Source organism: Chanodichthys erythropterus, chromosome 8 (assembly GCF_024489055.1).
Source record: "Chanodichthys erythropterus isolate Z2021 chromosome 8, ASM2448905v1, whole genome shotgun sequence".
NCBI classification, from domain to species: Eukaryota; Metazoa; Chordata; class Actinopteri; order Cypriniformes; family Xenocyprididae; genus Chanodichthys; species Chanodichthys erythropterus.
The window spans coordinates 30,530,247-30,543,349 of record NC_090228.1 but is presented as its reverse complement, the minus strand read 5'-3'; the positions used below and the strand labels follow the sequence as shown (position 1 = coordinate 30,543,349).

The 13,103-nt window shown below is 37.9% G+C and overlaps 1 protein-coding gene across 1 annotated transcript; it reads right to left on the bottom strand.

Annotated features, from left to right (window-relative positions):
* Positions 1-385: 385 nt before the first annotated feature.
* Positions 386-2,179, bottom strand: LOC137025134 (uncharacterized). The gene has a single exon (XM_067393166.1). The coding sequence runs from the start codon at positions 2,177-2,179 to the stop codon at positions 386-388; it is 1,794 nt and encodes a 597-aa protein (XP_067249267.1).
* Between the last annotated feature and the right edge of the window lie 10,924 nt (positions 2,180-13,103).

Sequence of the window (13,103 nt, the reverse complement as noted above, 5' to 3'; positions counted from 1 at the left end):
CTCACGAAAGAGATGAGTTTTCAGCTGTCTTTTGAATATTGCCAGGGATTCTGCATTGGCAGGAAGATCATTCCACCAGCAAGGGACAGTGAATGAGAACATTATGATACAATCTGCTCATTTGTGACACATAACATATTCAGTTCATTCAATACACTATAAATCAGTTTTAGAAGATTTTCACTTTTTTCATTTAACAAGCTGTTAGGCAGAATCATGCAGGTATGTATTATACATCATATGAAGATGAAGACCATTTTTAAGCTGAAGTATTTTTAAGTATAATAAAAATGCATGCAGGGCATCTTGGCACAAAATCAAATGTACTTGTTTATAGCTGTGGCAAGAGCAGATAAAAGGTTAATGTTTTACTTAAATACAGTGCTTACTTTTTCTTGAAATAATTTATAGCATTACTGAACAGGACTCTTGGATCAAAGGATGATTCTTTTTTTCTTGTTGCAGGTTTGTACCGTTTCCAATCCTCTGGAAGCACTCCTCCTGTGGAAACCTGACTGATGATCTCTGCCTTCTCCCTGACCTCCATCAAAGACTGAATGCGATCTTTAAATCCAGGCTTGGCTTCTTGTTTCTCAGACTCAATCATCAGATCGATGTAGTCAGGGGTGGACAGAGGATTGGGCTTGAGGGCGATTTCCTGCAGTCGCTCCAAAGACATTTGAGATTCTTCAATTAGTCCAGTCACAATATCCTGGACAACCTGAAACTCCTTTTCAAGTTCTTCAAAGATCTTTTCTTTTGACATGACCTGTCCATGTGCAGCCTCAAATCGCTTTTTTAAATCTTGATAGGTTCCCTTTTTCTTTTCTGGGACATATGTCCATTTGTATTTCTGATTGAAGTGCACATTCCAAACACACTTTCCAGGACACACCTTACACTTTCCATCTCTCATGGCACTGCACTTATATTTATCACTGTCACTTGCATAAGCACATGTTTCATGACATGTGAAGTGACAAGTTTGGCAGTTGGTTAAGAAGTAGCCGGTGTTATTTTCAGTCTGTTTTGGGTCATTTACTTCAAATTCGTATTCAAAATCCTTGTTTGCATCCATCTCAGCCTTGTGCTGCTCCAGAGCAGCTCTTGTCTTCTTGATTTCATCCAGTTTTGTCAGACCAGCATTGATTTGGGGCTGAAGACCTTCCACAAGCACTTCCAGCTGCTGTCGCTCTTTCAGGACCTCCCGTGTCAGAGACAAGCTCTTGGTTTCCATCTTTCTAAGGGATGTGAAGAATTTTCTCATGCTGGAAAATCCCATCTTCCAGAACATTTGGTCAAAGTTCTCACCATCAGAGTCCTCATCCTCTGCAGATTGATTACAGTCAGAGTCCTCATCCTCATCCTCTGCAGATTTTTTGTTAGCAAACACAGCAGAGTTGTTGAACTTGAAGTGAAGAGGCTCTCCAGACTTATTTTTAGCACAGGGCACCTTAGACACTTTGATGGCCTCGAGAACGGGAGGTGTTTTCCCATCTGCAAAGGTGACCAGCACAAGGATGTTTTCAGCAATATCCTTCCCAAATATGGAAAGAATGGAGTCAAAGACGTATTTCTGTGTGTGCGTCAGACGGGCAAGTGAAGCCTGGACTACAAAACACACGGCATCAATGCGGTCGATCCCTCCACGGGCTGAAAAGAAGTCCTGAATCTTCTTTGTGATCTTCTGGTCATGTGAGATTCCTCTGGTATCACCGAATCCTGGTGTGTCCACTATGGTCAGAGAATGTGGAATCTTGAATCCATCCATGTAATTGATCTGATATGCCGTTATCTCTGAAGTCTGACTTTCAGCCTGGGATTTCTGCTTGCCTTCATCTATCAGCACAAACCGGAAGTCATCTTTCCATTGCACTCCCAGAATGTAGTTGATCATGCTGTTAATTAGAGTGGTTTTTCCTGCACCTGTGGCTCCGATCATCATGATGGTCTTGTTCTCTTTCTTGATGTTTTCTGTCCCAAATGTGTTTCTTCTGCAGAATCCATCATTGTTCTTCCATGTTTCAGACAGGTGGAGTTTAAATATGGGTAGGTTTTCATTGCTTCCATTGGCTATTTTACTGCTCCAGTTGTTCTTTATATCATGTGCAACACTTAATTTCTTTCCATCGCTGTCATCTTTTCCCATGTTTTTGCTTGCTGTGCTTTTGCTTGACATTTTTGCTTGTTGTTAACAGCTGACTGGCAGTAGTCTATTTGTCTTCTGGCTTTTTAACCACCTGGTTAACGGAAAAGGAAATAATTGTTTGTACATCAGTTTATAAAAACAGCATACAAAAGTGAGAACTCGATATCAGTAAAATGACAAAACAAAAACTCTCAACATATGTTTCAATGCAGGATATAAAGTTGTGAGATACATAATATTGTTGTGAATTTAATATGTTTTAAAAATATATAGCATGTATTAATCTCATGGCATCCCACATTCAAGCATGTTATAACTAATCCTGACCATTTAAAATGATTAATCTAAGACATAACTCATTTCTAAGTTACAACATAACTTAACTATCAGTATTTGCATTAATGTATAGTATGCAGGAGAAAATATAAAACTAGCAACAGCAACAATACTACTACTAATGGCTTTGTAATGCTGTGCATATTACAGACTTTACTATGATTGAATGAAATATCTTTGAGATATGACAGAAGTGTTTATGACGGAATTATCCAGAAACATCCAGGGTGCGAGCGGTCCTGCTTCTCATGAATCAGAGGATCAGGTGTGTGTGATAAAGAACCTGCCAGCTGATCATTACCACATCACGAAAAACACTGGCTGTGTCCAAAAGCACCCCCTATACCCCTAAATAGGGCACTATTTGAGGGGACATGTAGTGGTGTCCAAAGCCATAGTGGACGATACAGAGTGCACTCATTCAATCTCACAATACACCACAATAACGCAGCATGTACAACCGATTCACGCTCAAAGACTAGAAAATACCCATAATGCAATGTGAGAGTCGCACCATGTGCTGAATGAATTCCCACGTCTGACCAGTGGATGAACCATCCACTTCCCAATGTGATGACAGCATAGCATCATACAGGTATAAATTCATTTTTACTTGATTCTTAATTTGTTTAATTTAGGTTTATACATGATAGTTTACGTTAAAACATTTTCATAACATTTAATTTATAAAAACACTGGACTTAGCCATGCCAAAGAACCAATTTGGGAGTCCATCTATCACTGTTACCAGAAATAACTACAATAAACTTTAAAACCTGTACGTTGATGAAAACATAATTAAATCTTTCTATCACAGGTCAAAGACTCCATTTGAGCTTGATTTTCATTAAATGTTAATATGGTTAGAAACTTGCATGTACAGTACCTATCGGATTTGCTACACCCCATACTCAGTCAAGAGCACACAGATCAGCTGATTCTGGGTTATTGCGAGTTCCCAGGGCACGTCTCAAATGATCATGCTTTTTCTGTTACTGGCCCCAAGTTGTGGAATAGTCTCCCTATTCAAATTTGAGCTGCTTCAACTCGGTCTATTTTTAAGTCTACTCTTAAAACTTACTACTTCTCCCTGGCTTTCAACATCTCCTGACTTGCTGTGCAATGATCATATATGATCACAATGATCATTTTTCAGCTAGATGGGCAAGATGGCGCCGACATGTGTGTTGGCTGGCCGTCGCTCCCTTATTGGATTTTGTACTGTTATTATCCTCTGTCTGGGTTTCGTGTCTTTCTCTGCTGTGACACGTTTAAGTTATGATCGGCAAACCTTGTTGGATCTCCGAATGTCTGTTGCTGTAAACCACGGAGATCTGAGTTCTAAAGGAGATGGATACTTGTGGCAATCGCCGTTCATACAATCACAGCTTTGGTGTCCGCTGGATCAACTTAAGAGAAAGAAGAAGCGCCACAGTACCAGGAGACGAGGTACACGTGCAGGGGTTCGTGTTCGAGCGGGGAAGGAATTTCATTTCATGAAGACTCAACAGTTTTCCTTGTTTGAGAACTGTGAAGCCTAAAATCGTATTTGTTGTCGAGTGTCTATGCGGAGGCCTGATTCTGCTAGATCGTGGTCACGGATGAGTGGAGTGAATCACAGTCACTTGCGTTCGGTATGTTTGGGAGAAGCTGAAGTGAATATGCCAAATATTACTCCTTTATCGGCCGCTCTGGTAAATGCGAGATCAGTTGTTAATAAGACATTTATTTTACATGATTTTTTCCTATAATCACAATCTTGACATTTTGTTTATTACTGAAACTTGGCTGACTGTTGGAGATTTAAGCCCCATTTCAGAAATTGTGCCATCAGACTGTTGTTATTTTAGTTCGCCAAGGACTCTCGATCATGGTGGAGGCACCGCGGTTGTTTTTTAAAAAAAACACCTCACCTGCAGGCTGTTTCCCTGTGGATCATTTCAGAGTTTTGAAGTACTATCATTTGAACTGGTCTCGTCCAAACCGACTTTATGCGTGGTGATTTATAGACCTCCTAAATATAATTCTTTATATATTTCAGAATTTTCTGAATTGTTATCTGGGATTGTTCCACTGTTTGATAATATCTTGATCATTGGTGATTTTAATGTTCATGTTTGCTGTGAAACAAATTCCCAAGCAAAGGAGTTTTTAAATCATCACCATGGTCATATGTTGGACTTGATTTTAGGCACTGGTACATTTGTCAAAAATGTTATGGTTACTGAAAATTATTTCTCTGATCATAAACCTGTTATGTTTGATATGAATTTGTCATGTACTCCAGTTAAACCACAATCCCAGATATATTGTTCTCGTAATATTACATCATCGACAGTATTAGCATTTGCTGAATCTTTTAGATCCTCAACTGAGATTTTTGATAATCTGCCACCTTCTGTTGACAGAGATGAGCTGTATTCACTTTGTGAAATGTTGGATGAATTCAAATTTTTTAATGTTAAATGATAAAAAAATCGTGCTATTTGGGAAAAAAAGCACAGTGTTTACTTCAACAACAAGTCTGAGACAGTTTTCATCACGTGTTAAAAATCAGGCCACTAATTTGGGAATAATCTTTGACTCTGACCTTAAATTTGATTGTCAGATAAAAACAGTAGTAAAAAATTGTTTTTTCCAATTGAGGAGGATTGCAAAATTAAAGTTTTTTTTTTTTTTTTTTTTTTGTTATTCGTTTTTAAAGCCTTAAATGCCTTGGCCCCAGAATGCATCAAGGATTTATTGAAAATTCAATCTTCCTCAAGATTGCTAAGATCTAACTCGCAGATTACGCTAATGGTACCACGTACACGTCTTAAGTGTAGAGGTGATCGCGCTTTCTCAGTTGTGGCTCCTAGGCTATGGAATGATCTTCCTTTCTCTGTGCATTCTTCAACCTCTTTGCGGATGTTTAAATCATGTCTTAAGACCTATTTGTACTCACAGGCATTTGATGTGTAGTTTTATAGGTATTACTTATTAATTACTATTATTATTTTAAGTATTTTGTGTATGTATTTATAGGTTTCTTGTACAGCACTTTGGTATACTTTGCGGTTTTTAAAGTGCTTTATAAATAAATGATTGATTGATTGATATATTTTAATGCACCACATCCATTTTACAGTGTTTATTCTATAGATTGTCTTATTGTTTGTAATCCTGTTGACTGTTCTGTTTTGCATACTCTGTGCAGCGCTTTGGTCGACGTCGGTTGTTTTAAATGTGCTATATAAATAAATATTGTATTATATTGTACTCACCATACAGTTCTTTGCACTGTAGCACAAAGAATTTCAGGAGATCCCTTGCATATTCCCAGTGTTTCCTTGTGAGACCTGGTTGGACAAGAATGCACATTGCTGTGGAGAAGCACATGAAGTTGTCATACAGGTCTTGTTTCAGAATTCCTTTCAGGACAATCTTTCCTGTGTACAACATTAGTTGTCTGTACTCGGTCGCTTTCCATCTGTCTATGTCATTTAGTCCCCTGGGGCGCCTGGCAAACACATTTGGAATGCTGTTTCGGAGATTTTCAAGTTTGCTGCTTACGATGGCTATCTGTCCAGCAGACATCCTTGTCTCTTTTGGCCCTCGCATCCATTTCAGGACAAGTTTTTTTGTCACTCCAAGACATGCTTGATGCATGTAATCAATAGGGAAACCAGAAACCATGTCAATATTTAGCTGGCAAAATGGAGTTTCTTGTTCTCCATTGTGGTGCTCTTCCTGCTGCCTTTGTCTGAAAGACCTGTCAGTACGCAGCTGTAGATTGTCCACCTGCTGGTATGTCATATGGCCCAGCCACTGACCTTTCTGATTGCATCTGTCACATCCGTAATATCCTGAGTATTGCTTGATTGATTTGACGAAGGCCTTGGCAGGTGCATCACAGATAATGCAGCTGATTTGAACTGGAATGTGCTTTTCTTGGTACCACAGACCATCATTCTCCAATTTTGTAATTTCCTCAACTGTGTCACACAAAAACTCCAAATCACAGGGCTTTGAATTTCCACATGTGATGGCCACAGGAAATACATCTCTCGGTTTTAAACTAGTGCTACAAAGAACTGACCAAAGGCAAGTTTTTGAACTTTTAAAAAGAGGGAGGCCATCGATATGAAGTTTCAACTCTAAGATTTGCATCCTTGTGGTTGTTTCGACAGAGTATTTCTGCATGTGATTTTTTAACATCTTTTCTACTCCAAAGAAGAAATACTCCATTCCTGACTTCTGCTGTATATTTACAGCTTTTGGGGTGTTAAGCAAAGTTCGAGAAGTTGATGGAAGGTCTTTTGTTCCATGTTTTTTTAACAATTTCAGAAGGCTGTCTAAAGCATTATGGGCAATTCCATTTTCTGTGCTCCAGGATGCGATGTCTCTGGCTATATTTGAATTTGAATCACCCATCGTCAGGGAATCTTCATCTGAAAATTGTTCAGAAACATCTGAATCTTCAGAGATGTGTTCTTCGAAATTGTGTTCTTCTTCAGTTGTTTCCAAATTCAGATTTTCATTGTCATCAGCCTTCATTATTCCATGTGCCTCGTGTTTTTCCATGATTTCCATTGTATTTGTGTCCTCAGTTTCACCTTTGGCTGCCATTATAAGTTCTGTATCCTCCCTTTTTCTTTGCTGTTTACTCAGTCTTTTCAAAGAGACCCACTCTCTGTCATATTCTCTCTTCTTACTCTTCCTATCCATGTCTTAAATCAGAGAGAGCATAATCTTAATCAGAGTATTTACTAATTTCAGTGGATAATTTTTATTTTTAGCTGATATTAGGGGTAGGATTAGTGTCACAGGTAAGTTTTTGAATAAGTATGTTTTCTGAATTGGCAAAAAAAAACTAAATTGTGCATTTAAATCTTGTGAGCATTTATACAGAATGGTGATTTTCATCTATACACAACTGACTCTGGACTTTAGTGTGATTTCTAAATGCAAATGTACTTACTATTTACTAAAAGTGAAGAACAAATGTAGCTGAACGACTTGAACTGAAGTGGTCCGAGCCACAGAGCTGAAAATGAAGAAAATTGTAGTCTGAGTATATGAATGTTATTAAAAAGCACACATTTGCATGTTAGAATGTAAATCATGAATAGGCTCATTCAATAGTGCATGAGAAGGGAGTGTATTGTCATGATTTTAGTGTAATATTTACTTTATGTTTACAAAAAGTGAATAACAAATGTAGCTGAACGGCTGGAACTGAAGCTGTCCAAACCACAGAGCTGAAAACGAAGAAAAATGTAGTCTTGAGTATCTAGTCTTGCAGTGGAATACATGTAGTGACGCTACTAGTTTAACTACATTTTTCAGTAGCTTGTCAGTAGTTAAACTACTTTTAAAACAGTGTGAGATACAGGCTACATTTGAGTATTGTATCTTCTGATACAGATTACAAAATAAAACAGTACGCTCTGAAATCATAATTGTAGTGCATTGTGTTGTTTTAAACTCCAAACATTTTACTTAAACATTATTCATTAACAGTTATTTACTTGGCTTTGTCATTTAAAAAAATAATAAAAAAATCAAAGTAGTTTAACTGTGCTAGCTATTTTTTGATAGTGACTTGTAGTGTAGCTAACTACTTTTTCAGAAGGGTAGCTCGACTGTAGTTTAACTACTTTAATTTATATGTAGCTGGTCAAACTACAGTTTCAGAGTTGCTTCCCCAACACTGCAGAGTATATGCACTTTAATAAATAGCACACATATTTGCATGTTATAATGTAAATCGTGAATAGGCTTGTTCAATAGTGCATGATAAGGGAGTGTATATTCATGATTTTGGTGTGGTATTTACTTACTATTTACAAAAAGTGAAGAAAAAATGTAGCTGAGCGGCTGGAACTGAAGTGGTCCAAGCCACAGAGCTGAAAATGAAGAAAATTGTAGTCTGAGTATATTAAAAAAAGAAGAAAAAAAGCAAACCTCATAAAAACATATACATTGAGTGAGTAAACATTTTAGTGAGATCGTTCTTTTTAAAATATGTATTTAAATGTATGCAAGTGACCTTTATATACTGTAAATACATTCAGTTCCCCAGTTACTGAGAACAGACATAATTATTTTTTATGGGTTTACATTTGAATATATATATATATATATAGAGAGAGAGAGAGAGAGAGAGAGAGAGAGAGAGAGAGACTATCAAAGACTTATTTTTTGAAGAAATTTTTGAAGTGTCAGTTTTTGCAATATACAGTATTACTGTATTACTTGTGGGAGCATGATAAACAAAAATTCTGTAAATTTTACATAAAAATAAGATGTGCATATGACAATAAGATAGATAAATTACTTTTATTGTGTATTGCTGTTAATTGGAAAAATAAAAAATGGCGGTCTTCCCATACAGAAAAGCAAAGTGATTGGTACCTCTCTAAGTGCATAATTTTTTTAACAAATAATTTAAAAATGTTGGCTTCTAAAAAAAACGGGAGTACGTAGGCTTCACGCAGTTCCGGAACAGAAGGTGGCGGTAATGCACCATTAAGCTGGATGCCAACCGCCGTTAAAGAAGAAGGCTTCACGCAGTGCTTGTGATGTCATTACGTCATTTGCTGTGGGCTTTCGGCGCGCTGGATGAAAGGTGATGGCGCTTTATTTCTAGGCAATGGAAGATCGGAATGGAGTAGGAGGAAAGTAATTAAGGTCAGTTGATGCTGCAGTTTACAAGTGAAATCTTGTTTCAACTAAGCCTTGCAACTGCGAAAATTGGATTTTATGCTATTGAAGCAAAGTTACAGATTTAACTTTAACGGTTGGCTCTCTGTTTTCTCCATCGTGACTATGTGATTGGTATGCAATTAACGAAATGTTACTGTTACATTTTGGTATTATGTTTTAGACGGAAACCGCACCCTTGCTATTATTTTAACACGAATTTCTGGAAAATAATTTAAGTTGTGTGGGTTTTATGCTACTGAGTAGTTGTTAGCTTAGCTATACAGCCAAGGCATTAGGATCAACTTGGCTAAATAGCACGTGCTTTCCCCACGAGGGTTTTTTTAATGTTCTTAAACATTTTTTTAGGCTAACGTTACTGGAAAGCGTGCATTGTATATTTTACGTTTAATTTCTTGCATTTCTCCCATTAGCTTGTGAACCCCTGATTTTTGTAGGGTCGTGTTATCCTTTCAAACATGTTTATCTGTTAGTTCTTTAACCTATCGTAGGTTATGAGACAGACCACCGGAAGACTAATTCGCCGCTGGTTCCTTCGAGATTTTCCTATTGAGTTTTATAATGGGGGTTGTCCATTTATGAGTAAAATAAGGCCTGTGATAAACATAAACATTATAGTTACTTGAAAAGAAAAGGTATGTTTTCAAAAATGAACATAACTACTTTAAAATGCGTGATTTCGCTATATGTGTAAATTTTAAGTTTTCAAGTAACAAAACTTAAAAGTATAGTCAAGTTATGTTTACCACCGGCTTTATTTTACACACAAATCGAAAAACCCTATAGGAACATCTCGAGGGAACCAGCGTTGAATTAGACTTCCGGGTTCTGGCATCATACATGCGCGTGCCCCAGGTATGACGCGTTTTTGTAGGCAGATCAACGTCGTCACCACCAAGCGTCCTCAAACTTTATTTAGAAAACAACTCTATTTAAAAACATGCTCGCTGATTATGATCTGCGCTGTGTATGAATACTTATCCACTTTTCCATGAGGAATGCTGTCCAAATGTCCCGTTTTTAATGATGACGTCTAAAGTCCCCGCCAAAGGAAGTAGTCCCTTTTAGCAATTTATTAGCAACTGCCGATTTTAAGACACAGTAAAAGTTTAAAAAACCACAAGCGGGTTATAACTGGTGTGTTTTATGTCATAGATCAAAACGTGAAAATATTTAGAGGCTTTGTTAACCACAGACCTTATTTCAGGCGATTTAGCAAAAACCCATTCAAAAAACCCATAGACTTTACGGCGTTGGAACCGGAAGTCCTAAAATGCTAACTCGCTTCCAGATTTTGCCTACAAAAACGCGTCATCCCTGGGGCACTCTATCCTTGCATTCCATTCGGAAGGGCTCATCCCTATGCCCTAATCCCTTCAAAGGGTTTACCCTCTGGAGTGAGAGCTTCGAATGGATGAAGGATGTAGGAGTAAAAAAAAAAACCGCACTTCTGCGTCATCTTAACGAGACAGTCAAGGAGGAGTAGATTGTGCAAGCTGCGTCCTTTGTTTAATGTTGCCCATTCTGTGACGTCAAACAACTTCCCTGTGCAAAGGATCTTGTGGGCCCGAAGTATCCATCAGTTGTACCATTTGAAACCCTTCATTCCAAAGGGCCCTTTGAAGTGGCGAGTTTTGAGCACTTCGGTGTGGAAAGACCCTTCAGTATGGCGACCATGATTGTTTTCACTCAGAGGGTGATATATCCCGTTTGGAACGCACCGTTTGTATTGCGCGAGGCTGCCTCTTGTCATTTCTGACTTGTAACAAAAGAACAACCTCGCTCACTGCACCTATAATCTCACAGCTCTATTCTCACTCTGTATGTTCATGCCAGGCTAGTCTTTTGTCTTTCTGTGCCCAATTACTTGATTTGTCTCTCAATCTGTTCCTCTCTCTACCTATTTAGCTAACGGAATAGTAATCTTCAAGGTAACCGTTTTTATAGGTGAATCAGTGCCTGTATGTACCTTGATATTGAAGTCACGGTTCGGTAGGGGTTTGGTACAGCAGGGGGAAGAAAACTCAAACATATATATATATATATATCAGTGGCGATTTCTTTAAGACTGCAAGGGAAGCTCGGCTTCCCTTATAATGTCACAAAATTAATGGTCAAATATGTACTATTGTATTAACATTTTATTGACTAAAAATGCGTTAGAAAACGTTCATCTCAAAGACGAGTTCGTTCAGAATCAGTTACATATAGCAGGTCGGCTGACTCGATTTCCTTCTCATACATTCCCGCAGCGTCACAGTGCATTTCCCTATTGAAGCCCAGCGTCCATTGACTTCAATGGGGCTGCTTTGAACGGTTTTTTCAGCGCTTCGAAACTAGACGGTCATTGGATAAACGCTGCGATTATGTCCCGCCCACGGACGCTCAGCGTCTCTGGGGGTGAATGGGGAGTGGGCTGGCCCGGACTCCGAGCTTCTGCGTGATGATTGGAGGGTCTGTCGAAAGACTGCATCTCCTTTTGACTGACAGCGATTCTGTACTATAAGGAATCACTGAAGCTATTCGCGCTCAGTCCCATCGCGGATTTCTCAAGTTCAGTCGAAATAAAAACTGCTGCAACCTATTTCTTTGATATTTGCTTGGCGAAATTGCTTGATTTTCATCATACATTTCACACAATTATACACCACATTCCTTGTTTCAGTTTTACAGAGTTTAATATTTTTTTTTAGGTCATTCATTCATTCATTCCTTCATTCCTTCATTCATTCATTCATTCATATAACGTTAGTAGGCTAGAAATCTGTACATGGCCATCCTTGATAACATCTTGGAGCAGATTCCTCGACGTTTTTCAAATTTGGAAAGCATGCTCTTAGAATTAGTCAATCCAGGGAAATTTGATGACATGAGACAGGTATTTCCAGAGGAGGCCTTCCAAAGTGTCCTGAAAAGTTATGGCCATCACTTTGATTCAGGAAGACTGAGGTCAGAACTTCAAGTCCTGTATTCAGATCAGGAAACACAATGGGCCAAGGCCGTTTAAGCAGCCTAGCTCTGCTGGCCATTGAGAGGACACTGGTCAAGTCACTTGAAAAGACTCCTAGTTGGTACGACAGGGTCACAGACCATTTTCTTGAAAAGGAACGTAGGGCAGAATTTACTTTTAAATAAATAGACAATTTTATGATGTAGGCCGAAAATGAGCTTCCCCTCTCTGACAGACCAGTAGCCGCCACGGATATATATATATATATATATATATATATATATATATTTTTTTTTTTTTTTTCACAGTACAACTGTTTTTAATGATTTACACAGTACTCTTGTGAATTTACAGTAACTTACTGGCAACTTTTTTTATACTAAAGAATGGTTTAGTATTATAATTTAACTAGTTGACTAGAAAAATCTTTCTTGGGAGCAGTCCTAGTCAAAACATTTTTACAAAGCCAAAGATACTCATGTGCAGTGGTTCTTAAAAGAGCTGTTGCGGTATATTTAGCGGCTGATGAGACATGAGCAGAGGAGAGAAAAATAAGAAACCTGACAATATACGTGAGATATTGCTAAATATCTGTTCGAATTAAATGTATTCAGTTTTCATCAATCAAATCAGATGCAGGATGTTAAATTGTATTATAAAAAAATTATCCTTTAATGATGACTCTGAATTGCTGTTTTATGTATCTTTAATTGATCTAGAAGTTGTCAGTCAGTCAGAACATATACTTACAAAGCCAAAAGTATTCTTTTCTTTGGCTCTTGAAAGAGCCTTTGGGGTGTATTTAGCTGCTTTTGAGAAAAAGAAGAAACATAAAAGAAAATGGTACAAGATATTTCAAATGTGTACAAAATAATAACATGTATAACTGATCATTACTGACTAAACAGTAGGCTATGGCAAATCAGAAATGCAGGATGACAGATGATCACTTACATAAATCAG

Bases quoted from the DNA above. Each gene is read 5' to 3' on its own strand.
- LOC137025134 (XM_067393166.1), bottom strand. From the start codon at position 2,179: ATGTCAAGCAAAAGCACAGCAAGCAAAAACATGGGAAAAGATGACAGC.